Source organism: Sebastes umbrosus, chromosome 18, assembly GCF_015220745.1.
Source record: "Sebastes umbrosus isolate fSebUmb1 chromosome 18, fSebUmb1.pri, whole genome shotgun sequence".
In the NCBI taxonomy this organism is placed as follows: Eukaryota; Metazoa; Chordata; class Actinopteri; order Perciformes; family Sebastidae; genus Sebastes; species Sebastes umbrosus.
Window position 1 is genome coordinate 20314379 of NC_051286.1, and position 24750 is coordinate 20339128.

Genomic DNA, 24750 nt, shown 5'->3' on the forward strand with positions numbered 1-24750 from the left:
CCCTTTCCTTCCTCCTTCTTCTCCTTCCCCTTATGTCCACCCTCCATCCTTCCCCTCCCACCCACGCTTTCAGGAAAGGGGCGATGACAAATGTGACGGGGCGGCGATGCTTCTGGTCACCGCAATAATCAGAGCAGAGTCACCAGCACCGTACCACCTGTGGCGCACACACACACACGCACACGCACATGGAGGCATAATCAAATGTGTGCACAGACACTGAAATTAAATATGCCCCAGAGACACAAAAGGGGCCGGGAGAGTGTGCGTAGGTGTGTGTAGTGGGATGCTAGGCTTTGAACTTTGAATAGTGTGTGTAGCTGATATTGACAAGTCTCAGGGGAGAAGTGGAAAGCTAGAAAAGGTAGCGCTCATCTGTAAAGTGGCCTCCAGAGAGAGAGAGAGAGAGAGAGAAAGAGAGAGAGAAATAAAGAAAAGGGGGGAAACAAGCATGCAAATAATTGAGATTAAAAGCTAAAACATTACAAGGTTACGTGATAACACTTTTAACCCCCCTACTTAGCCTTTCTAAGCAGCATATAAAATCTTAAATAGATAAATAGTTTAAAACACACTATAGTGTAGTCGTAAGCACATATTAGGACATTTGAAGTGTTTATTGAAGTATTTGTGAACATTTATAATCCATAAACTGCCCGTTCACTCGCCAGATATCTCCTGGGGCTTTCGCCCGCATCACATGGCCTTCGTCAGCAGAGTTTGCTCAGTTGTCATGGCGAGTAAACGAGGGGTATTTGTAAATAAATACATACGTCATTATTAAATATAATTAGAACGAGACTTGCATGCAAGTATCACAGGGTTCAAACACCCCGCGCAATTCAGAGCTGAACGCTCACTAAACCAGAGTGAATGGGTTAAATAATTACTTCATAAATATAGATAATAAACAAACACTTTAAAATAATTCATAAAAAATATGTATTTTAGATAGGGCTGTTAATCGATTAAAATATTTAATATTTTTATCGGTTCAAAATGTACCTTAAATGTAGATTTGTCAATTATTTAATACTCTTATCAACATGGAGTGGGCAAATATGCTTGCTTTATGCAAATGTATATATATATTTATTATTGGAAATCAATTAACAACACAAAAAAATGACAAATATTGTCCAGAAACCCTCACAGGTACTGTATTTAGCATAAAGAAATATGCTCAAATCATAACATAACACACCAACAACAGCTGTCAGTGTGTCAGTGTGCTGACTTGACTTTGACTTGCCCCAAACTGCATGTGATTATCATAAAGTGGGCATGTCTGTAAAGGGGAGACTCAAGGGTACCCAAAGAACCCATTTTCATTTACATATCTTGAGGTCAGAGGTAAAGGGACCCCTTTGAAAATGGCAATGACAGTTTTTCCTTGACAGAATTTAAGTTTGGAGCGTTATTTAGCTTCTTTCGCGACAAGCTTGTATGACATGGTTGGTACCAATGGATTCCTTAGGTTTTGTAGTTTCATGTGATGCCAGTATCTTCACTCTAGCTTAAATACTGAGCCCGCTACAACCAAAAAATCCCAAGTTGTGTTAATGCGTTAAATAAGTTAGTGGCGTTAGATTGCAAAACGTTATTGCGTTTACTTAATTTTAGATGATTTAGTGTTATATTGTATTGTCAAACTGAATGCTTCAAAGTTGGAGTAATAGCTGTTGACAAATACATTAAGAGACACTTAAAAATGTCCTTATATCTGTTTAAACTGCATTACAGTGTGTTATAAATTGTTCATTAAGTGTTAACGTACTGCTTATAAAGGCTAAAAAGAGGGTTAAAAGAAAGTGTTGCCGGTTTAGTTTTCCGGTTTACAACTTTGCTGCAAATTGTCAGAAGTCTGTATGACTTTTGCTGTGAAAAAAAAAAAAAAAGAAAAGTTTCGAACAATATCTGCTTGTACAGCAATGTTGCAAAACTGCAAAATCCCCTCCGTTACACACAAAGCTCTCTCCTGTGACTGAGGCTGACATCTTTTGAGGACTTGTAGCTGGTGTGTGTTTTATGTTGATCCCCGAGCTGTTCCAGTTTACACATATTCAATCCAATCATCACTGCGCCGACAAGCAGCTCCGTGTGATCAAAGCCTACATACGTACACGTTGTCTGATCCGCGCTGGAGCAGGCTCTCAGTCTGGAGCTGAATCCTGTCACTCACCCAGACAGCTGCCCTCTTACAGTCGTCTGTAGTTCATTTTTGTTGTCGCAGTTAAAAGTTTTCCGTCAACTGTTGCGCCGCTCATTCTATTTTCTGTCTTTCCCCAAAGGAAATAGGTCTCTCTCTCTTCTCCCTCTTTCTCCTTTTTGGACGGAGACCAATAACAGGCGTTTTCCACTTCTTCACTTCTCCTGATGCTGAATGAGCAAAGGAGGATCCCAGAGGAGCAGGAATATTTTATTAGAGGGATATTTTGAAAGTTCCTCTCCTCCTCTGTCTTTCTTCCTCTCTCGTGATGGAATTTTTAGGATGCTGCAACAATTCTGTGCGTGAAAAAGAAAACAGCTCACGCAGAGCAAAGACAATTCAAAGTTACAGCTAAATGACAGGCTGGGAGCTCCGGTCTTTTGAATTGCATTGTTTTCTTTTTATTCCTGCTTTGGGAGGAGGATGGGGTGGAAAAGAAAAAGCCCAATTGGGACAGAAAGCGCGCAGTTTAGTCTCGGGAGAATTACTCTCGGCACAAACAAAAATAGCAGCCATTTTTTGCTGACAAACACTTTTTAATGTGAGGGTGTTTTTGTGTGAAGTTGAGCTCTTTTTGTTTTCTTATTTATGACAAAGCTACCATTTCAGGAAAGAAAGGGCGGTGTATTGTAGCCTTGATTTACTGTAGCTTAAAGGTGGAGGAGGAAGAAGAAGTATGGGGGATGTCAGAGTTAATTGGAAGCGCTGGTTCCTTAAATAAAGAAGTCAATTAGAAAACGTCTTACTTCAAGGAAATGTGTAGTCCAAATGGTCTTTACAATGCCCACAGACAGATGTATCTTTACATATCCTACAAAATATCACTTTCACACGAATACTGCACACCTAGACACACACAGCCAGACAGATGCACACGCCCTTTTCCTGCAGGACCCTGCAGATGCAGCAGAAACAGTCTCTCTGGTAAACAAACAGTGAGAGGCTGCTGGGAGTCTTCACTGGGCCTCCAAATTATAGTCCGGTTAACCAAAGTCTCAGAGCCAGCCCCTTTACTGCTCCACACATACTGCGCACACACACACACACACAACACATGCATATGAGCACACAAGCACATTAAAGGCACCATAGAGGCACACTTTAAAAGCGCATATACAATCAGGTTCTAATGGGACCTTGTCTGCGCTGCAGTTGAGCCAGGAGTAAAAGATTTTATAGACATGAGAGAGACTGAGAGGGAAGCAGGCCCTAGGGGCCCATCATAAATATCACCCAATCATCAGGCTCACAGTGTGAGGCAATTACTAATGAAAAAGAATCCCTTGCAATGTAAACACGGGTTTAATGTTTACAGCTTTTAACCCTGTATACCTGTATTATAGTTTATTTTACTGGTAGAGGCTGCTTTGCTTGGACTGGAAGATGTTCAGAGAGCTATGTGATAACACTTTGAGGTTTGTAAAGTGTCAAATATTTGCCCCTTTTGCAGGAAAGTTGCTAAAACAGCACTAGTTTGGTGGGAGACTGTTTTCAACACTGAGATGATGTTGGCTTGTTTAGAGCTTCTTTAATTGTCTGTAAATGAGTTCTGCAACTACTGGGGACAGTTTTCAGTCTCCCGAGGACATATCAGAGTGATCTATGACGCCATAAAATCCACTTAAAACATTTAAGATGATCAGCTCTCGCGAAATTATTCGCCATAAATCCCGTGCTTCCAGAGCGACGCCGTGTTCCAAACGGACAATTTAATTGTCAGCCTTAGACCACATCCCAGCAACCCTGTTGCCAAAGAGGGATTTTTTTTTTTTTATGTGTGTGACGCTCAAATTCTCAGCTATAATGCAACACCACAGAATAGATTGTGTTTGAAGGACAGCATTTCGCAACGTAATTGATGTTCCCCGTGGGACCCGGCAGTCGATGAGACTCCCTGCTCACGACCTCGAATTTAGGCGCTATAAAGCTGGCGTCATCTCAGTGAGGGGCAGAGCAGACACGCCATGAAAAGGCTCTGTCCCGGAATAACCGTCAACTTGTGGAAAATACAGGGTCATAGGTCAAATAATCACACAATAGTCATGTATCTGCTCTGAAAATCATGTTTTCCCCCAAACGTTCATGACGTCTTCTTTCACTGAACCCGCTTTTCCAAAGATGACTGGATTGGATTTCATCTGAGGACATCTCAGGCTAGAAGCTATGAAAGTGAACTCCATCCACCCTTCCTCTTCTCCCCCTCTTCACCCCCACCTTGTTGTGAGTCATTTCTGACCAGTAGCTTAATAGGCTCAGCGTAATTACAGGCTAAGGTTTTCAGCAAAGGCCCATCTCTTGAGTGTGCTGCATCAGCGGTGACACTCTCAACTTAATTTGTTAACTCGTTCGGCTCACGGAGCATCAGATGCTACATGCGAGGCCTTTTCCCAACCCTAGCCTTCCCGGGGCCATTTTGACGTCTGAATGGTTTGGAATCCGATCCAGTATGTATGGCTCCGGGTCGCAGAGTTCATGCTCAGTGTTTTTGGAGCGGCTCCGAGCTGGACTGCGATCAGGAAGAGATCGGAGGGGGAGAAAAAAAAAGAAAAGGAGAGCGAGATCCAAACCCTCGGAAGTTGAGCGCTAGTTGCTCGATGCACGCCCAGTGCTGCGGCTGCATGTGGTGCCTGCCCAGTGCTGTTTTTTCATTTCCTGTTTATCTGATTGGCTGTTGTCTCCGTTTTGGACATACGGACTGACAGCTTTGACATTGATTACCCCCCAGAAATGAAGTAGCAAAGCAATGCCAGGATATGGGCTCAGTGACTGTCAGCAATATTCATGATACCCAGTCTGTGGTGATGGCCAAGCAAAACAGATAGTATATTTAACACATTTAAACGCTCCAAGACCAAAAAATGCATATGGTACATTTCAAGGCGTGGGTTTGCACCGTCTATGTTTATGTCTGCGTGCAATTGAGCATCCATGACAGACTTTTTTTTCTCTCCATCTGGCCCTCCTCTACAGCTCCTTATATCGATTTGGACCCAGTGCACCTGGACCTCCATTCATAAACATACATACATCCTTACCTCCTGTCTCCTTCCTCTCCCTCCCTCGTCTCCAGCCGCCGTCCCTCCTGTCTTTTGCCTCCCTCCAGTCTCGAAACAGGAGCAGTGGAAACGGCCGAGTGATAGCTGATAGCCCCCCTGCGAGTGCTAGTCTGGGCCGCGGCGTGTTTGCCTCTCGCCGTGTAGTCACTCTATCTATCTCGCCTGTGCCTCCTCGCCTCGCATAAATCATCCTCAATCGCACCAGCCGGACAGGGGAGAACAGAGAGTAAATCTCCCCCTATAAATCTGGTATTAGTTTTACCTCGCGTAATGAACACACGGCTAAACGGTCCTGGATACATGAGAACAGCATGTCTTGCAGATGTACTATAAATATTTTGATACTAGCCGGCTAGTTTGCAGAGGGGAAGTAGACCAGTGAAATACACAGAGGAAGGGAAAAGTGTAAAGTGGAATGTTGGCCTAGCCCGAGTGTCTGTATTGTCTTTAGCACCTACAGAGGGTCTCGGTCCAAGAAAAACGCTCTTTACGGGGTTCCTGTTCCTCAGCCGCGGTCCGGTACCACTCATGGATACGCTGCGTTTCCTTCGAGCCAATCCTTCAAACTGGTCTCCGAGGAGGCGGGGGGTGGGGGGGCTCATTGTTTGATTAATAGCACGATCAGACCTGATTGAGTGATAGATGCTTTGAAGGGGGAAACCAGCACGCCTTAGGGACACTCTGGGACTGAGTCTGGGAAAGGCCGCTCGAGGGAGGGTGTGATTGGTGGAACGGCTGAATTAAAGCGAAGGGCTAATAATAGCACGGCTAATGACACAATGGCTGCATAGAGTGGGGCCAAATATGCCTGATCACTCTACAGATATTTAGTTGCAGCTATGTAAAGAAACTGAAACACACACACTCATACAAAAGTGGAAAAACTGAACTCCCACTTTTTTGGCATATGTCTGGCCTCAGCCCCGGGCGCTGTCACTCTACCCCATCAAAGAGCCACCCACACACACACACACACACACACACACACACACACACACACACACACACTCTTACACATGCACAGTTGCAGCGCTGTGACAGCAGGTGGTGTGTGACACGTCAACATCTGAGGGTTCCCTGGCAGACCGAGAAAGAGCTCTCAGCTCCGTGTGCGCCCCAGTCGCTCAGATCTATCATTGGGACTCTTTAATGGCAGCCTTCGTCACGTATTACTGCTTTATTTTCTCCTCTCCATCTCCCAGCCCACAGAAGTTCCTTTTTTGTTCCTATTTTTAAGTACAAGTGATCTCAATTAGGGACCTCCATGAAGGCGGTAGGCGGCAGACAGTCAGAGCAATAAGAGCAGAGAGGAAATTGTCTTTATACCCCCCCCCCCTCCTTCCCTCCATCCCTCCCTCCTCTACCCTCCTGCCACAAGCAGTGAGCAGCCGCCCCCTCCATGTCTCCATCTCTTTCCATGCTGCTCTCTGCCATTTCCAGAACAGAGTGAAATATCAGACAAAACTTCTTTCTGTATTCTCACTGAGAAATAAATACATTAAACTCTGTCTCTCACTCCAGCCACCTCAAAGTCTGATACAAAACTTGGATTGCACTCCGCGAAAATGGTCGTTCGAGAACTTGCACACACACACCGCAGAACGTGCCGTCCTCGTCCTAACAGTTCACGGTGATGTCACGGGCTCGGTGACAAACAGTCATTAAGGGCTTAGCTGTGATCTAGGATCAGTGCGTGAATGCGAGTCGGTTGAGGTTGTGTCGATGAGCTCACGAGGAGTACAGTTTCTGCCCATCGTCATGCTCTTCTGATGGCTGGCCGGTTCGCTAATTGACTGCCTGGTTGGCCGGCTACCAGCCCCGAGTCTAACTAAGTGACCGGCAGTTTTGGTTTGGTTGATTGGCTAGTAGACTGGATCTTTTGGCCGCTCTGCTGCCTAGCCTGGTGGGCTCGCTGATTGGTTAGCTGGCAGGCCGGTCGGGCTGGTGGCCTGCCAAACATGGAAACATCCCGTTAGAGCTGAAAAAGCCTGGGCCTCGTCACAGCCCTCCTCTAGAAAGCTATAATTAAGTGTCTTGAAAAATGCACCACTGTGAAATGGAGCCTTTATCCTGAGTCTTAAGTGGCTGTACTTTTCCTCTTGGATGATGAGAGTATGTGCTTGTGAAAAGGAGAAGGATAGAGGAAGAGTGTTGTGTTTTTATTATATAGTCAAAGTTATTGTCAAATATAAAAGTGCGTGCATGTGCACGAACCCAAAGAGACGGATGTGTCCCGCTCTAGCTGTTGCCCCAGACTATTGATGCACTTTTGAGCATCAACACCGCGCTCTGTTTGTCCTGTCATCTTTCCCAATGAGGTGTTAATAGTGAGGATAGATGGACCTCTAAGTGTGTGTTTGTGTCTCTGTGTGTGTCAAACAGCAAGAGAGACGTAAAGACGTTGACAGACGCTGTAAAAAAAAAAACATGTAAGAGAGAGATTCTGCTTGGTTAGTTAACTGACAACATTAAAGACAGCATGCATGCGTGTTGTAGCGGTTCACACAGCCTTTGTCATTCCAAGTGGGAACGAGAACAGAAACTTTTTATTGCGCGCTTGATATCTCGACAGGAAAATTAGCCAGGGAGCGTCAGCTGAGTTTGATTTTTATTGGAAACAAATAATTGTAACTGAGCGGCAGAAATACAATATTACCATAAATCATAAAACGCACATCCTGCCCGATGTGGTATACTGTGGTTCTTCACTGTTAGTGACTTCTCCTACTGTGCAATGACTCCAAGCCAGTGTAACACAGTAGATGAATAATACCAGAGCTGAGAGAGACGATCCAGCTGTGCGCCAGGCGAGCAGCAGCCGCACTGAATGAACAGCTTTATGCTTGATTCATTACTACATGATATTAAGTTTGTTAATACTGAGAGAGATAGGTCAGATATACTCCAATACTTGCGTTCACATTTAATCAGGAGTTGATTTTCGGCTGGGTTAAATCCAGGACACAGAAGGCGGTTGATTTTTTTGATTGAACAGCGTATTCTGGCACATTAACGCCTCCTCTGGTGTCTCCCTCACATCTCCGGGACTTCAAACGACAGATTTCAAACTCAAGAGGTCGGCCTATACCTCTGAATGACAGCGAGTCAGACAGCAGGCCTTTACTGTATGAATGCAGGCCGTATCCTGTAGGGAGCTGGAAGACAGATGCTGGACGTACAGCGGAGAGGCAAAGCGGAGTCAGATGGGACAAACACTCTTTGATGAGCCGAGCTTGTCAGGGTTTAAGTCACGACTACACCGGGAAGGGGGTGTTGGGGGGGAAGGGGTTTGGGGGCCTGGGTTCAGGCTGGGAAAATCAAGAGTCTCTTCCTGCCGCTGCCTCTGATGGGACAATAACAGGGTGCAGAAAATCCAAAATTTAAGACTGATTAGTTGGCCTGAAAGTGAGTGTAAGTTGATGGCCTTGATAAAAGTGGGATGTGAAATCTTTAAGGAATAAACCATACAAAAAAAAGAGTTCCAAAATGAAATTCCAGCTCAAATTTCATTCAAAATAACGTAAAAACACAAATGCATTATAAATAATTAGACTGATTAAATTGATGGCATGAAATTGACTCAGATGACATTTCCTAAATTAAATTCCACTACAACATTAAGGATGTTTTCCACATTACCCCAAATGTATTCAGTGGTGAAAAAATGATATTATCGGAGCTGAAACTTAACTCTGTCGGAATGAACCGCCTCCACGGTTCCTGCAAGGCCATGTTTATCACTATTACAGATTTAATTACTACTATTCACATTTATCCATCCATGAATTGTTAGTTGATCTTTGAGAATGTTGGACAATGTGAACCATATTTCTGGTGTTTGGGGCACACGGAGGGGAAGTGTAACTCAATCACTCGTTTTTTTTTTCCTCCCTTTCCCCCCGTCCACATGACGAGGTGCCAGATGCATGTCAATGCTTTCAGACTTTATATATATCCCTCCCACATCCTCACACACACACATACACACACACACACACTAACAGACATGTATGCGTGTGCACACCCACGTACTTACGTACTTATGAAACACAAGAAGTCAAGTTATTTCAAGTTACTTACAGTCCTCAGGCTTTAGGCTCTTTTTTTTCTCAACACAGAAACCTTATTATAAAATGTATAAGACCGTATCCAACTTTAGAGCTTAAAAAACAAGCTGACAAGACCCAAATAACCTGACAGCTGTGCCTCCTATAGTCCCTTTTATTTTGAAAACAGGCCCGGAGTATCAAAGGCCTTTGTCTTAAAGACTCTCTGCAATAAAAGCCTGTGTGGTAGCAACGGAAAAGGAACACAGAGTGGCAAATACGCATGCCGCTGTGTGATGTGGCACTCAAAAAAGCCTCGCTGGGAGACTGATGGGTGATCAGGGCAGAGGGTGGGGTGGGTGATGAGAGCCGGCTGAGATATGGAGTCTCACAGAGGGTAGATGATGCCCTCTACAGTAGACACAGGAGGCCTTCGCAGTGACTGCATTCAGAGCAGCATCCACACTAAAATATAACACAATTCAGCACTAAAATAAAAGCATTAAATTATTTTTATTTGAACAATTTTTTGTTTATTTTTTTTGTTTAGTGGGAAGTTGTAATTATGTAAGGATGTAAATATGCTATTAATGCTGTTTTTATTTATTTTCTTGTTACATTATTGTATTTAAAAAATGGCATCAAAATGTGTGATTTAGGGTTGTATTTGTCTTGGTTTGAAAAATGTGTGATTTGCAAGTTGAATATTTTTGCATCGTTCATTTTGCTGTGGTGGAATAAGATCCTTTATTTAAGTATAAGTACCAATGCCACACTGTGAAAGTCCTAAGTTGTAAATATTACATGATAAAAAAAATATATAAGTAGCCTATTCATAAAGCAGAAAAATGGCTCCGGTGAGTGTTATACTATTATATATATTATGTTATTGGAGTATTATTACTCATGCATTGATGTGCAAGTATCATTTTACTGTTGAGGAACAGCTCATTTTAACTACATTATATACTGTTGGGTAGGTTAATCTAAAACAAAACATCATATTTTATGAGCTCATCATGTGTTTTGTACCTCAAATCTGCAAGTAACTAAAGCTGTCAAATAAATAGTGGTGTAAAAAAATATTTAAAAATATTTCCCTCTGAAATGTAGTGGAGTATAAATATAAAGTAGCATTAAAATGGAAATACTCAAGTAAAGTACCTCAAATGTGTACCTATAAGTGCAGTCCCTGAGTACTTAATTACTGTCCTTTTGAGATATACATATGAACAGTCAGAGTTTGTGCGTAATTACGCATTGTCCAAATGAGGCTCATCTTTTTGGCCCTGTTATGTTTAGTTTACGTGCAATTGTAAATTACACTATGATACAACTTTATTGTCAGTTTGCACTGAAATTCATTTTGCATCCATAGGTAGCTCAGTTTGAGAAAAAGTACACATACAATAGACATACTGTTACCATAGACAGACAGACAAGTAAGACCCATCAGACAAAAAACAAAAAAAACACATCACCGTTATTCATACATAACCCATTACAAAAGAATGACCATCTGTCCTCTGGATTTACATGTCTTTTTAAATTGTAGCTATATAATAATTTTACAAGTTTTATGAGGCACAACAAGAGTGTGATTTTACACAGCTGACTTTCTCACAAAGAGCCTTCGCTTTTACAAGAAGCGGCCACACTTGTGGATGAACATAAAGTAAAGCCCGTGTATATATACTATAGCAGAATACCTGTACGTACACCTGCACAACAGCTCTCCCGTGCGACCGAGTGAAACTCTACTCCCCTAGTCCTGCCGCCTCTACCTGACTCACTGCTCTCCGGTGACTCACTCACTCCTTCCTATCTTATGGAGTGTAACTCACTTCTCTCTCGGCTCTCTCTTGAACGCTCTTGTGAGCTGCACATTGTTTGGATCATAGTGGTAACACAACACTGGACTGATGGCGTGTTAATGACTTGGTTGATGACCATCCTCAGAGTTAGGAGCGCGCGGATGGTCCAGGGTGAGCGCTAACATGTCGGTATGTAGGCTGGTGTGTGTTAAACTCTTTATCTAGAGATGATGGGTGTGAAATGTGTTTGATGGAAGTATAAGATATTACTGAGACCTGTCCGGTCGTCTCTCTATAGATAGGCGTGATAGATTATGGCAGAGGGAATGGATCTGACTCCAGACACCACGTGTTGGAGTCGCATCAGCGCAATAATTGCTGGGCGCCCGAGCTATATAAACCACAAAAAAAGCCTGAGCAACGGGAAACCCCGGCCTCCAAACACTAAAAACCACATTTACGGCTACAAAATACGGGATTCTATTTTCCGCCTCCTTCATCTCACCGGCGATGTTTTTTTTTTTCGACTTCATCCACCTTTTTTAACCCTATATATCCAAAACTTGAGAGACTTCACGGGAAATACGCACACTTTGCTTTGGCGTCGCGGGGGTTATAAATAAGCTCTATTAAGTATTGTTAAAGCGTAATCCTTTGACTTTGAACACTTTTTTTTTTCTGTGTGTGTGTGTGTACATCGCCCGAGGGCTTTTTTAGAGAGCCTTTTCAGTTTGGCACAAAGACTTCAATGACGCACCTGGAGCAGCAGCGCTTTGACTTCTCACTAAAGGAAGACAGACAAAAACGTTCTAAACATCTGGCTCGACGACGAGTTCCATTCTAGAAACTGCTGCTGTTGTTGTTTTGTAATTGTATAGCCCCATTACGTGCTCGGACATTTATTTGATGTTATTTATATCCACACACGAGCAGCTACGCCTGCGTTATGGCGCATGGACGCTTCACAGGAGAAGTTTGACCAAAAAAAAAGAGCTCGCCATTTAAAACATCATCAAGTTTTTCAAGGGTTTGTTTTTCTTGCCGGGAGATTCTGTGTCGTTTTTTGAAGGCGACCACTAAAGTTTGTAGTGGAGAGAGTTTTTGTGCGCTCACGGAGTCCCATTTTCCATTGGCAGACGCGCTGAGGTTCAGCGAGCAGCGGTGGATAGTTTCTCCCTGAGCGCGTGTGAGAGAGAGAAAAGAAAAAAGAAAGAAAGAAAAGAGAGGAGCTTGGAGAGCCTCCGGTGCCTTTTTTGATAATCAACGCTGTTGTGATGCGAATTCCCGTAGATCCCAGCGCCAGTCGGAGGTTCAGTCCGCCGTCCAACAGCCTCCAGCCGGTCCCAGGGAAGATGAACGATGTGAACTCTCCAGTCGGACAGCCGGACGCGGCGGCGGCGGTGCCAAGACTGCGTCCACACGAGAACCGCAGCATGGCCGAGATCATCGCCGACCACCCGGCCGAGCTGGTCCGCACCGACAGCCCCAACTTTCTGTGCTCGGTCCTGCCCTCCCACTGGCGGTGCAACAAGACGCTGCCTGTCGCCTTCAAGGTAAGTCCTGTCTCTCTCTGTGATGTGCTGCGGAATTAAAAGCAGGCTAAACCACAATGTGACTTCACTGTAAGACAAACAAACACTAGATTAAGCATTAAAACATGTTTTTTTAGAAAAGAGTGAATGCATTATTTTTTATCAACTTAATTTAATAATGTTGGATGCCGAGTTTTTTGTTGAGTTGTTTATCCTCGTGCCTCATGTGTTATTTACTTGTTTATTTTAATAGTTTCTGAAAAATATATTCTTATATGCTCTTATTACAAATGCCAAAAAATGTAGTCTGTTAAGCATGAATGCTGCAATGTTATCTTATCTGGCTGATTTTGATGTCTTTGTGTTGTTTATCATCTTCCCTCATGTGTTATTTACTTGTTTATTTTACCAGTTTCTGAAAAATATATTCTTATATGTTCTTATTACAAATGGCAAAATTTGAGTCTGTTAAGCATGAATGCTGCAATGTTATCTGGCAGTTTTTGATGTCTTTTCACAAACAAAATATGTTCAGAAAATTAATTTACAAAATGAGAAAGCATTAAGGAAACGTGGTGTTTAAAGGGCCAGAAAAAAAATGTTAAAGGTTTGGTCAAATATATCTAGATATAAAAAGAAGGAAATTAACCACATGTTCATATTGTTTTCTTTTAATATTTTGTAAACAAACAAAAACTAAAATTTATTTGTTGCCAATAATCAGCTAAACAGCCAGTGTATAATCCCACAATCAATGCTTTGTTTCCATGGTGATTAATTACAGTTTTCTATCTATATTAGGAAATTATTTTGATATGTTAAAACAAAATATGATAATTATATTACAACATGTTACATGAATGTTACATTAACCACATTATGGCCTATTATAACCAGTATTTTAATGAATATATGAAATTATTGTAATTAGTCTTCCCATGTTGATTTTACTGAAATGTCAATGAGCAGAAAAGCAAAGACAGAAAAAGATATATTTCCACATGCAGCAAAGACTAATTGTTTATACATTCAAAGACCTCTTCAGGAGTTTTTGAAGCCTTTTGCTCCCATGATATTTCACAGGAAAGGCCCTATTAATTACTTGACAGATATTATTTAAAGGATGGATCAAAGACGAGCCAAAGTGGAAATTTGTAGCTGTAGCCCTGGCTCCAAATCAAATGTGACACATTTTAAAATATATGCCTGATTTAGCCGTTCTTATTACTACGCCTCTGTAATTATTGCTGCTCTGTGGGCCTTTACTCGTGCTCTTTTATCTGCATCCAGGAATCTAAATGATAACACGAGGCCTCGCCGCTTTTGTTTTTTAAGACTGCATTTGAGAAGTGAAATTAAATCCATTTATCAACGTGATTCAAAGGAAGATGGTATAGTGTAAAACAAGTCTGTCACATTAGCTAGATGAATTCTTTTACCAGTGAAACTGAGAACGAGGTTTGATTTCACTCTTGTTTTTGGCTTTTACACTGAAGCGAACCCTTTATTAAATTTTTTTCCTGGAATCATTTTCTAATTTTCTTTAACCATGAACAGAGGGAGAGAATATGTTGTAACGCACTGTGGATGGAGATTAACATTTAACCAATTTTGAGTAACAGCACGAAGGAGTAAAATGTGTGTATTCCCGTAAAAACTTTTCCCAAAGTAGTTCCTGAATTTCTGCCCTTTGACCTTCACGACAGGTGGTTGCCCTGGGAGACATCACTGATGGGACAGTTGTCACAGTAATGGCTGGCAACGATGAGAACTACTCCGCCGAGCTGCGGAACGCCTCAGGTGTGATGAAGAACCAAGTAGCACGCTTCAACGACCTCCGTTTCGTGGGCCGCAGTGGCAGAGGTGAGACCCTGAAACACTCTTATGCTCCATTCAATGTGCACTACTACAACTCAGTAGGAGCTATTAGGTTCAGTGGTGTGGATTAGTGGTCACATTCCCTTCGTGGCGACCACATAATGATCTCTAGCTCGGAGCTCAAATCCCACCGCCCGTCTTCCTAAAGTCTGAGGTGAATCGTGTTGCTTTATGAGGATGAGGATCCTTGATTTATTTTTTATCTTTTAACCCAGGTGAGACAAAAAAGCTTTATAAAACCCACTGCTTCCATCTCCTTTAGTTTAAGAAACAAAGCTTTGGATGTGTGTTTGTTCAACATCAGCTGCATAAGACAGTGTTAATCTGATAACAAGAGAAACAAGTCTTTCTTTTATAATCCTTTCCTTAATGTTCACCTGACATGACCCAGTTCAGTTCAGGCTTATAAATATGTTGGGTGGCGCCGCAGCCCCACAGCTGATCACTCTGCACATATCCTCAGGCTGTCAGACATCGGGGAGGAAGCACACTCCTCTTGGGTCAAATAGCATTCCCTGAATATTTGGCATCGCCAAGGCGACTCTTTGCATCATTTACCGTCTCACTTAATCGTTTAATTTACGATTTGAGATTTGGCACCGCCGATGTGCTCTCACCCTCGCCAAACTCACTGGAAATATTTTCTTAGAGACTTTTCTGCGAGTCTCACAGAAAGCGGTCGCCTACGATAAGTTGCTGGTGATAAGCGCTGTCAGCAGCTCCACCAGTGACTTTTCTTCTCAGTTTCCTTCTCTGTTGTAGCTGTCAAAAAAGGGAGGAGGCAGAAGGCAGTCAGGAGAGGTGAGGGGTGACAAAGTATAGCGAGCAGAGGAGGCATGGCGGCTGGACCCGTTGCCACGGAGACCTTTTGCGTGCGTCCCTTAGATGTGACACAGAATCTAGTCACAGGAAGTGACATGGGAGCCAGGGGAGATCAGACTACGAGGTGTCTGAAATGAATACCCAAGATAAGTGCAAGCAGAGCGAACTGATAGGATGTTAGATAGCTAAAAGTCATGCACACAGAGGCGGAGAGGGCCAACAGAGATGGACAAGGATTGATAGTCGCAAGGCTGAAATGGTGCCACAGTACGATGACAGCAAGGATAGATAGGGCAGGTGATTCAGAGAGTAATCAGACACTTTTGATAACATCATTAGAGTTAATAGTGTGGTGCAGGATTGCCTCGACAGTAAGCCCGAATTAGATCACAGGTAACCGCGATGTTGGCAGGGGAGCCCTAGGCGTCCCACTTTATCACAGATCACCCACATGCACCTCAGATCAGGTATGTGGAACACCTGTTGCATCTGTGCTCTGCTTATCTCCCCGGATCATCTCCTCACTTCTCTTTGAAAGGCATGTTTACAGTGAGTGTAGAGCAGGAGAGGGGAGGACACGCACGGGGTAGGTGGCGTCTGCGACTGAATGGACAGCTGCTTCAATAAGTCGCTGCAGCAACCTGCCCCCCACTTCCTGTTTCCTGCACGTAGCCATGGCTACGTGACGCGTCTGCATACCTCAGACGTTAGTGCTGCTGCTGACTTGGCTGTTGCGCTCTGATTCATAGCGTGCTTCGCGCATGCACAGAGGAGCATACACACACGCACTCAACCCCAAGGCAGCAACTGCTGGGGATTATCGAGAAAGGAAGTGACTATTAAAATGCCTCTCGCCCACTCACACTGCGTTAGACAGGGAGAGAGTCTGGATAACAAGATACTGGCTCCTCCAGTCATTTAGGCTCTGCCAAAAAAGCTAAATAGACCCTCTCAAACAGCCAGCGTTGTCTGTCGTTAAACCTCTTAAAGTCAATTTTTTTTTTCCCCAGTTTGCATTGGCTATTATGTGATCACAACCACACTTGTGACTTGGGGATGGTTTAGCGATGAATGCGGGTCATTGTCTCTGCGGATGGTATGTCATTTGATGTTGTTTGATGTCACCACAGGCAAGAGCTTCACGCTGACAATCACAGTATTCACCAACCCACCACAAGTGGCCACTTACCACCGAGCCATAAAGGTCACCGTGGACGGACCGCGTGAGCCCAGGAGTGAGTACAAAGGCACGCACACACAGTACAGTATGGGAATATGCTGACGCACACACACTCAGCCAACAGCGTACTGTACTACTTCCGTTAATTTGTCTTTAAACGGGTACACCAGCGATTTAGCATTGTGCTTAAAAAATATGGGGGATTCACAAGAAGCGCTGGATCCTACATTTCCCATAATGCAACTCAGTAGCATCTTTCAATTTCTTTAGTTTACAAAGCTCCCTCCAGAGCCACAGAAGACATTATACCAAAGAACGTATATTGCTAAGAAGTGAAAGTCAATTGTTCGTTCCATTGCAAAGTCAGCGCCCAGCAGCAGAGCTACGCTTCCGCGACTACCGGATACCGGTAAAATGACGGCTTACAAAGTGCCATACAAGAGTAAAACAAAATGAATTCTATTCTATTGTCATCATTTTAATGTCAGATGTGAAATGGCCTGTGTTGAACATTAAAAATATTATAAATATGCATACTATTATAACTATTTACTTACTTACTTATTTATTTATTTAACTTTTTTGCTTCCCAGAGGAGCATAAAGTGAGCAATGGACATAAATAGAAGTTAGAAAAATCCAGCACACAGATTTTGAGAGCAATCTCAAACTTTTTCGTGTCAAGGACCTCCAAAATCGATGTACAACAGACCACAGACTATAGATATATAAGAAGTTGTGCCCTGTTTTTTTGCCCAGCATGTTAGTAAATAGCCTACAACTACTTTAAATTCTGTTGATGTCATACTACTAGCACGACTAGCTATTAACCGATAGCCGGTTGTTTGGGAACAGAGACGTTAATACATTCACCAAAGTACAAGCTGACAGCATACAGCCCATGGGTGTATTATAAGATAATAAAAGTGATGAATTACAGCCAATACAGTATATCCATTATTACAGCCGCATACAGCTAGCAGGAAGCTGGCAGAACCAGATCATATGAGCGTGCAGGGCGGTGCAGTCCTGTGAGTCTGATGCACATTCATTATGCAAAATAAATAACTCTGGATTTTAGTGAATTTTACAACTTTTAGGACATTAGTTTACATGAGGGCTATTTAAGTGTTCGTACTGGGAAGTTGATTTACCTTGAAAAAAATGATCCTCTGATTTACAGACATCTCTTTCATGGCTATGGGACTCGATTGCGTTTTCAGTCCAAAATGGCGCCAGGGCTACTGCAGCGCCATATAGCGGCTATTGTCAAAAAAGCACCAGTTTCATCTCTTTGCTTCTGTACTCTTTGATTATACTATGAACTGTTTTCACAGGCTCAATAGTAAACCTCATGATGAGTAAACCAAACTTCAAAATCGGTGGAGTGCCCCTTTAACTCAGTTGTGGGCGTGGCTGACTGTGCTCTCAGCCAATGGCAGCAAATGCCCAGCTAAAATGGTGACGGGCTAATAAAACAAGTTAATTAACAAAAAAACAAGTTTTACGGGAAAAGGTTCTGATTGTGTTAATTAGCAATCAACAGACTTTTAATGAAGTTGACCTCTCAGAAAGCAGCTCAGCCTCCCGTGTGACGATCTGAGAGGAAGACGAGAAATAAAAAGCGAGGCAGAATATTCCTGAGAGGGTACACTGGGTAGCAGAACGCTAGCATCAGCTCATTTTAATGGGCCATATAAAAACAACTGAGGAGGGAAAAAAAAACTTTACTATAGCCATCAGTGCCAACTGGTCTGGCATGCAGCTGTTTCCCCAACCCTCCTCCCTATTCATAAAAAAAACATATTCTCATCTCATGGCGTCTCAATGAACAATATCACATCACAAACAAACCCACCCGCCCCGACTACCCCGTCACATATGGCACCAGAGCGCGCTGAGACACAGAGGAGCCGGGAGACAGAAGGATTAGTACCACCATCAGTCTCCGTTTGTAGGAAACCTGCCCGTGGTGCCAGAAAATGCCTCTACGTTCAGCGTTCATCAACACGCACCCCGAAACAAAGGCACATGCTTATCGTCAAACCCACATGTACTTGCAATCACACCCACTTTTTCCCCTCCATCTCTCCTTCGCTCTCGAGCCATCTTGTTTGATCAAAAGCATTTCCTGTGCATCTGCTGTCCCCCGTCAGATGGCTTTCAAACAAGTCCTGTTATTTGGTGGCGAGCAGATGGGAGTCGGAGCAGAATTTGTTTAGAAAAGCCTCAGTTTGGTCTCAACAAAGTTGCGGTCTTAGTGTCTAGAAGGCCTTCCTGTAAGCCTGGACATACATGTATGTGAAGTGAGTCACCAAACTAGACAAAGGCAGTAGTACCTGATATCAGGTGAGGGGATTCTGGCATTGTGAAGAGACTTTACACTTTCATCCATTGTTCTATTTGCTCAATTTGTGGTCTGAGACGAAGCTTTAAAGTCAAAGTCTGCATGTTCTGACTTCAGTCTCGGGACAGTAATTTAAGCAATAAAGAGTATGTCATCATACGTAACCCCTGACCTTCTTTACTTTGCTGTTAAGTGGTCCGAATTGCAGCGGCGGTGTAATTTACCCAGAAACTACAGCCAGAACACGTCTCCCTCTCAGGGGTCATTAAGCCGAGGTCGGAGGGTGGCAAAACACACATGTGCCCTCTCAACCGCACCTCCCCTCCTCCAGGGTTTCAGCACGGAGGGACTCGGAGCTGAGAGCACCGGCTGTCTCCAAAACTGTGATTCTATCTGTGAACGCTTCATTGGCACATGGGGGGGCTTTGTCGGCCATTACAGCTCTATTTTGTGTTAAACGAGTGGGTAATTAGGAGGCCTGTGGTACGTCGGGCCCCTGCAGGGAGGGGTCCGCACAGAGACACACAGAGAAAGAACAGTGGGCTGTCTTAAGGCTGACATACACTGGCACTCTGTGGTCCTTCTCTGTAAAAAACACTGTGTTGTTTCTGGAAAATAAGCTGACAATAACACTAGATTTCAACGTGGGTTGGTAACTGGTCTGAAAAGCTAAAATTAGCATCCATTCTCTGTGCTTTTTTTACACTTTTTCTGATGTTATTGGCAATTTTTGCTTCCTGTTAATGACTCGGTCGTGGGTGTCCCATACAGGAAGGACATTTTGTGTCGGCGTGTTTGATGAGCCTTATGGTAGCCATATGAGCCCTCCTGAGGGATGTCATTTCCCCAGCGGTTCCTCATCTAATATCAGTGTGGGTGGATAAAGCTGGACCACCCGCAAAATGAACGGGGCTCGTATCTCTGAACTGTGGCGCTGAGCTTTAGCTAATTAATTGCGTGGTCAGAGTGACGAATATCAGCGAGGCCCAGTTTAAAGATCTGCGGTATGATTTTCCTCAGAGGTTGCAGCGTATGTGTGCGTGTATGTGTGGTAAGTGGTTAGTCAGGTCCCTCTGGCCACTGTGTTATTAGCGGGAGGCTAACTCGGTTTCTGTGGCTCGCATTGTGCTTAATCGCTTGACAGCTCTTGGTTACCCTGTGGTTTGCCGCTGCACCAACAACTCAGCGAGTGTGTGTATATGTATGTGTCTGTGTGTGTTCAGGCGTACTGTATAGGCATGTATAGGCGTCTGTTTGCCCTTGTAGATATGACTCCAAATGCATGTATATCTGTCCCCTAGTGCCTGCATGTGTGGACACACATGACATGTTTTGCAGAGAGAGAGAGTGTTATTGGTGCCATTAGTCTAGTGTAGCCACAGTGCTGATTTGGAGCAGAGCTAATAGGCCTCATTAAATGTCATTTTGAGCTAATAGACAGGGAGTGGCTGTTTAAACCAATGTGCTTTTATAGGTGGTTCTGTCTCCTTTCAGCTGCTCCTGACGGTGGCTGCGGCCAGCTGAGACAAACTTCCTGAGTGATAATAGCCGAGCCGTAATAACAAAATATACTAGGTTTTCTGTCCAAACCCACTGTTCTCATTATAGTTAATTGATCACAGACAAACATAGGAGGTGACAAAAACCATTGTGGCGTCACACGTACTGTGTCTTGCTGTGGCATATTGCAGTGGTTACTGTGCATAACTGAGAGCAAGTGGTGTGTGTGTGTTGTCAACTTGTGTGTCAGCGGTGGAGGTTAGCGGTCAGGCCCGTCTCTGGTGTTTGAAGCAGCTGGGTCTGGGGGATTCTGGGCTTGGGGACAGGGTCGTGTTTTGGTTCGATTTTGGTCAGGGTGTTAACAAGTCTGGTGAAGAGGCCCTGGTTGCTTAAAGGCCTGCAGACAATATTAGCGGTTCAGGAGACCTGTCTGCCAAGCCAAACTCTTCCTGTGACACACACATGCTCATACTCACACACATATATACGCACAATACTTGCAGATATGCTTCTGTATACATTACATGTATAATAGCTTTAATAATAATGGCATTTGTATGGCATTTTTCAAAACAAGTTGGGCTTCACAGAGCAAAAATTAAGACAAGATAAAGCATAAATGTAACAAATATATAATATTAATAATATATAGACAAAAGGGAAAAATAAAGTAAAATGTAAATCACATTAGATGATACCGTGGCTAATAGCAGGCTGGAAATTGTGAGCATGAAAACACATGCAAAGGAAACCTAAATTTTCTCCGACAATAATTCCCAAGCCGAGGAGCCCTCCCAGCGAAGGCTCTGTCACCTCTAGTTACTAACCTGGGAACAGCCAGGAGACCCTTGCCAGAGGACCTCAGGCTGTGTTCCAGCTCGCAAGGGTTCAGGAGTTGACAGATGTATTTTGGAGCTAGACCTAATGATGTGATCACACCTCCTTGAATCTGTTAAGTAAAAGTAAGTAAGTAAGTAAAACTTTATATATATAGCACTTTTAAACACAGATTGCAAGCATTTTACAATAACACCAGTACAAAAAACACAATGCCAAGCGCAGAGCACATACAAGAAAAGATTTGTAGTCAAGAATACATAAAAACGCAATTCACGGAAACACACAGAAAGCATACAGCAACCAGTTACCACACATCAATCCTTGGACTTATAAAACGTTATTGAAAGCCATTTTAAAGAAATGGGTTTTTAGAAACAGTCAACTTTGTTCCAAACAGGGCTCTCAACTAACTTTTTCCACCATCCTCCCAGAACCGTTCTGAAATACAATTTAACGAATGTGGACCTTCCCAAATTTAAAATCGATGTTTTTTTTACATTATCGTTAGTTAAAATCATTCAAAGTAACCTTTAACATAAACAAAACATCAAAAGTGAGAGGCGTAGCATGTTGCCAAGGACAAAATGCGAAGGAGAGATCTCATGGCAGCCCTATTACCCATAGGAGGACAACGGGACGTCCTTAAACTTGAGCCCTGGTTCCAAAGTCTGGTTGCCAGGACAGAAAAAGAGCAGTTGCCTATGGTTTTACGTTCCTTGCTGCACTACTTTGGACCAACTCTCGTCAAACAATTGAATAAAGTGAGTTACAGTAGTCCAGATACGATAAAATAAAAACAATGGATACCTTTCTCGAGGTCAGCAGAAGATAGAAAAGATCTCATTCTGCATATGATTTTTAATTGAAGAAAGCAGGACTGTGCAACCTTCCTGACTTCCAAATCTCTAGACGGACTGCCAAGGTTATTAAGGATGAGCAGAATGAAGTTGAACTTAGATTTATTGCCATTTAATCTCAAGAAATTGTGAGACATCCAGCTTGTCAGGGGAGTTAATGAGTGACAAGATTGCTATTATGGCCAGGTGTTATTGATACATACGGGTGGATGTCATCCGCATAAAAAGGTACCTTAACCACTCGTACGAACAGATCTGTTCTTAAGTGGCTTGTACGAGTGTTTTAGGAGAACTTGCCTTTTCTCTTAGGTATGATCACAATTTACAATTGTGGTCCAAACCTGTCGTAGGAGTTTAAGTTTTTCACTAATGGATTGTATATTTCATTACTTGAAGCAATTTTGAGTTTGAAAATTCTATATGAATTACACATTAGATATTATCCTGTTTAACTCTGCAAATTCGAATTATAGCCTAATATAATTCTAAATGTATTCAAATAGTCTAACGATAATCGTTAATTTGAATTGGCTATTGATGCTATGGTATAACACTACGGTATCAATATGAACATCTCAAACTGGAAAACGACCTACGCACGCGTCGTCCTCTTGTTGTTCTGTTGCATTGTCTTTTGTCTTGCAATAAATAAAAACAAAAAACAAAACAACAACTGTAAAACGACATAAATTATGCAGTAATTAAAGGTTACTTTGTCTCTGTATATAATAAGGTCAACGGGTGTAACCAGGCACGTCATGGCCGACTTCCTTTTGGATGCCTTAGCGCATCAGGCCCTTGGAAGTGAGCGTGTCTTTAAGCAGCTGGTTGATATATTGGCGGAGACAGATGAATGGGGCAGGACACATAGCCTTATATGGCATGATTGGGGTGTTAATTATGCTTATTTACAATTCTCATGAACGTAGGCTCATTTACGCACACGTGGCATTCATCATGTTTACGCAGGTCTTTTACACAGTTATCTAAAGTAAAAAACGTTTGCTGAATCTGACATGGCACACTCGTACAGGCCCACGGCATGAAAAAAAGTAAGAGAAAGTTACGACAACACAAGAGGGTCATTGTCCCCTACAGGACGCATGCAAAACAGAAAACAGTAGTGGTCCGAAATCGGAGCTTTGTGGCACACCACAAGTGAGATGGGCAGTAGAGGATGATGAATGGTTCACCGTAATAAATGCCACGCTAACACCCATGCTCACTCAAATGCACTCAGGCAAACACCCACACACCTAAAAAAAAAAACTTATAGGAGTGGTTGCTAGGCTATGCCTCGTTAAAACTCTTAAAAAAAACTGCCACCTTCAGTGCTGCTATGCTGGAAAACAGTATGAGTAAGTGAGACGCCTTCATTAACATGTCTGTCATGATGACACCATAAGGCCTCCGAACAGTGTCATCACTCACACATGCCATTACATGCGCTCGTAGGATACTATTACCTGCTGTAAGGCCTGGGCTTTGTTTCCGACAACAGCCGTTTACGCTCAGTGCTAAATGCTAAGATACACACAGATGCTAATTACATAGTACCACAATATTTAGATTATGTCAGCCATTATGTACAGGAACAGAACAGTTTTGGATTATCATGCCTTGTCAGTGACTGCCTTAAGCAACGTGTCTTTTCTACTGCGTTCAGGTACTTTCAGGAGGATTTTAGAAGACATAATACTCTTTTCTCCCTCACAGACAGTTACACACCCACAGTATCTGCTGCTGCCTTACTCGAAACAGCTTTTAACAATGGGAGCCGGACAAATAAAACTCACCCAAAACATCAGGAGGAAAAAGGAATGAAAAGAGGGAGGGAGGAGGGGAAAAAAGAGAGAAAAAAAAGAAAGACTGCAGGCTTTTCCAGAGGCAGTCAGTCAGTTGAATGTCTTATGAAGTTCCTTGAAGAGGTGCCAAGGCCTTTACAACGCAAAACACAAAATCATTCAGTGGGAGGGACAGACAGAGAGGAAGAATGAAGAGTGAGAAAGGGAGACAGAAAGTGAATCATAAAAATAGATAAAGACTATGAAAGAGGGTCTGGAGTTGGTTGGCCCCGAGCTGCAGTAAAAAAAAAAAAATATCTCGGAGGGATTTGAATCAAATCGCTTTAATGTGAGCAGAGAGGTGCAGAGGGAGCACACGCCAGCCAAACTGTGTCTGTATGTGTGCGAGCGGTCTTTAAACTTCGTACAATATCATACGAGTGTGTATATAATGTGTTTTTGTGTTCAATAAATGTTTCGCCTTTGGGAATTGTTGTGTATGTCTGTGTGTGTACGTAAGTGTGTGTGAGTGTGTGTGTGTGCCCTTCCCTTGCCTGGCTTGCTTCCTCCAGGCTGGAACGCATGGACCACACAGACGGCTGGCAGCGCTCCACGACAGCCTGGCTCCCCCTTTCCCTCCGTCTCCTTCTCTCCTTCGCTCGCTGCCTCATCTCCCGCACCTCCTCTCTTTTTCACTTCTTCCACTTTTCTTCTCTTTTTTTTCCAATTCTGTTTTTATTGTCTACCCTCATCTCTTTCCCTCCTCCCTCTCTCTCCCTCCTCTCCCTTTATACCAGACCCCCATGGTAGACGGGCGTCTGGCTGTCACCCACACAGCGCTCTGCCAGTTTCAGATCGCCACCTGAAATAATTCATTGTTTCTGAC

The 24750-nt window shown here is 43.2% G+C and overlaps 1 protein-coding gene across 4 annotated transcripts in view; it reads left to right on the forward strand.

Moving 5' to 3' along the window:
- The window catches only part of runx2b (RUNX family transcription factor 2b), a 47138-nt gene that overhangs the window by 6948 nt on the left and 15440 nt on the right, over positions 1 to 24750 (forward strand). For 3 of the 4 annotated variants that reach the window (XM_037751443.1, XM_037751445.1, XM_037751446.1), the window contains exons 3-5: positions 12416 to 12678; positions 14364 to 14520; positions 16488 to 16592. In XM_037751443.1, coding sequence (XP_037607371.1) covers positions 12416 to 12678; positions 14364 to 14520; positions 16488 to 16592 — 525 coding nt within the window. Of the gene's footprint in view, positions 1 to 10970; positions 11315 to 12415; positions 12679 to 14363; positions 14521 to 16487; positions 16593 to 24750 lie in introns of those variants that run through there. The other variant, XM_037751444.1, reaches the window with a different exon arrangement.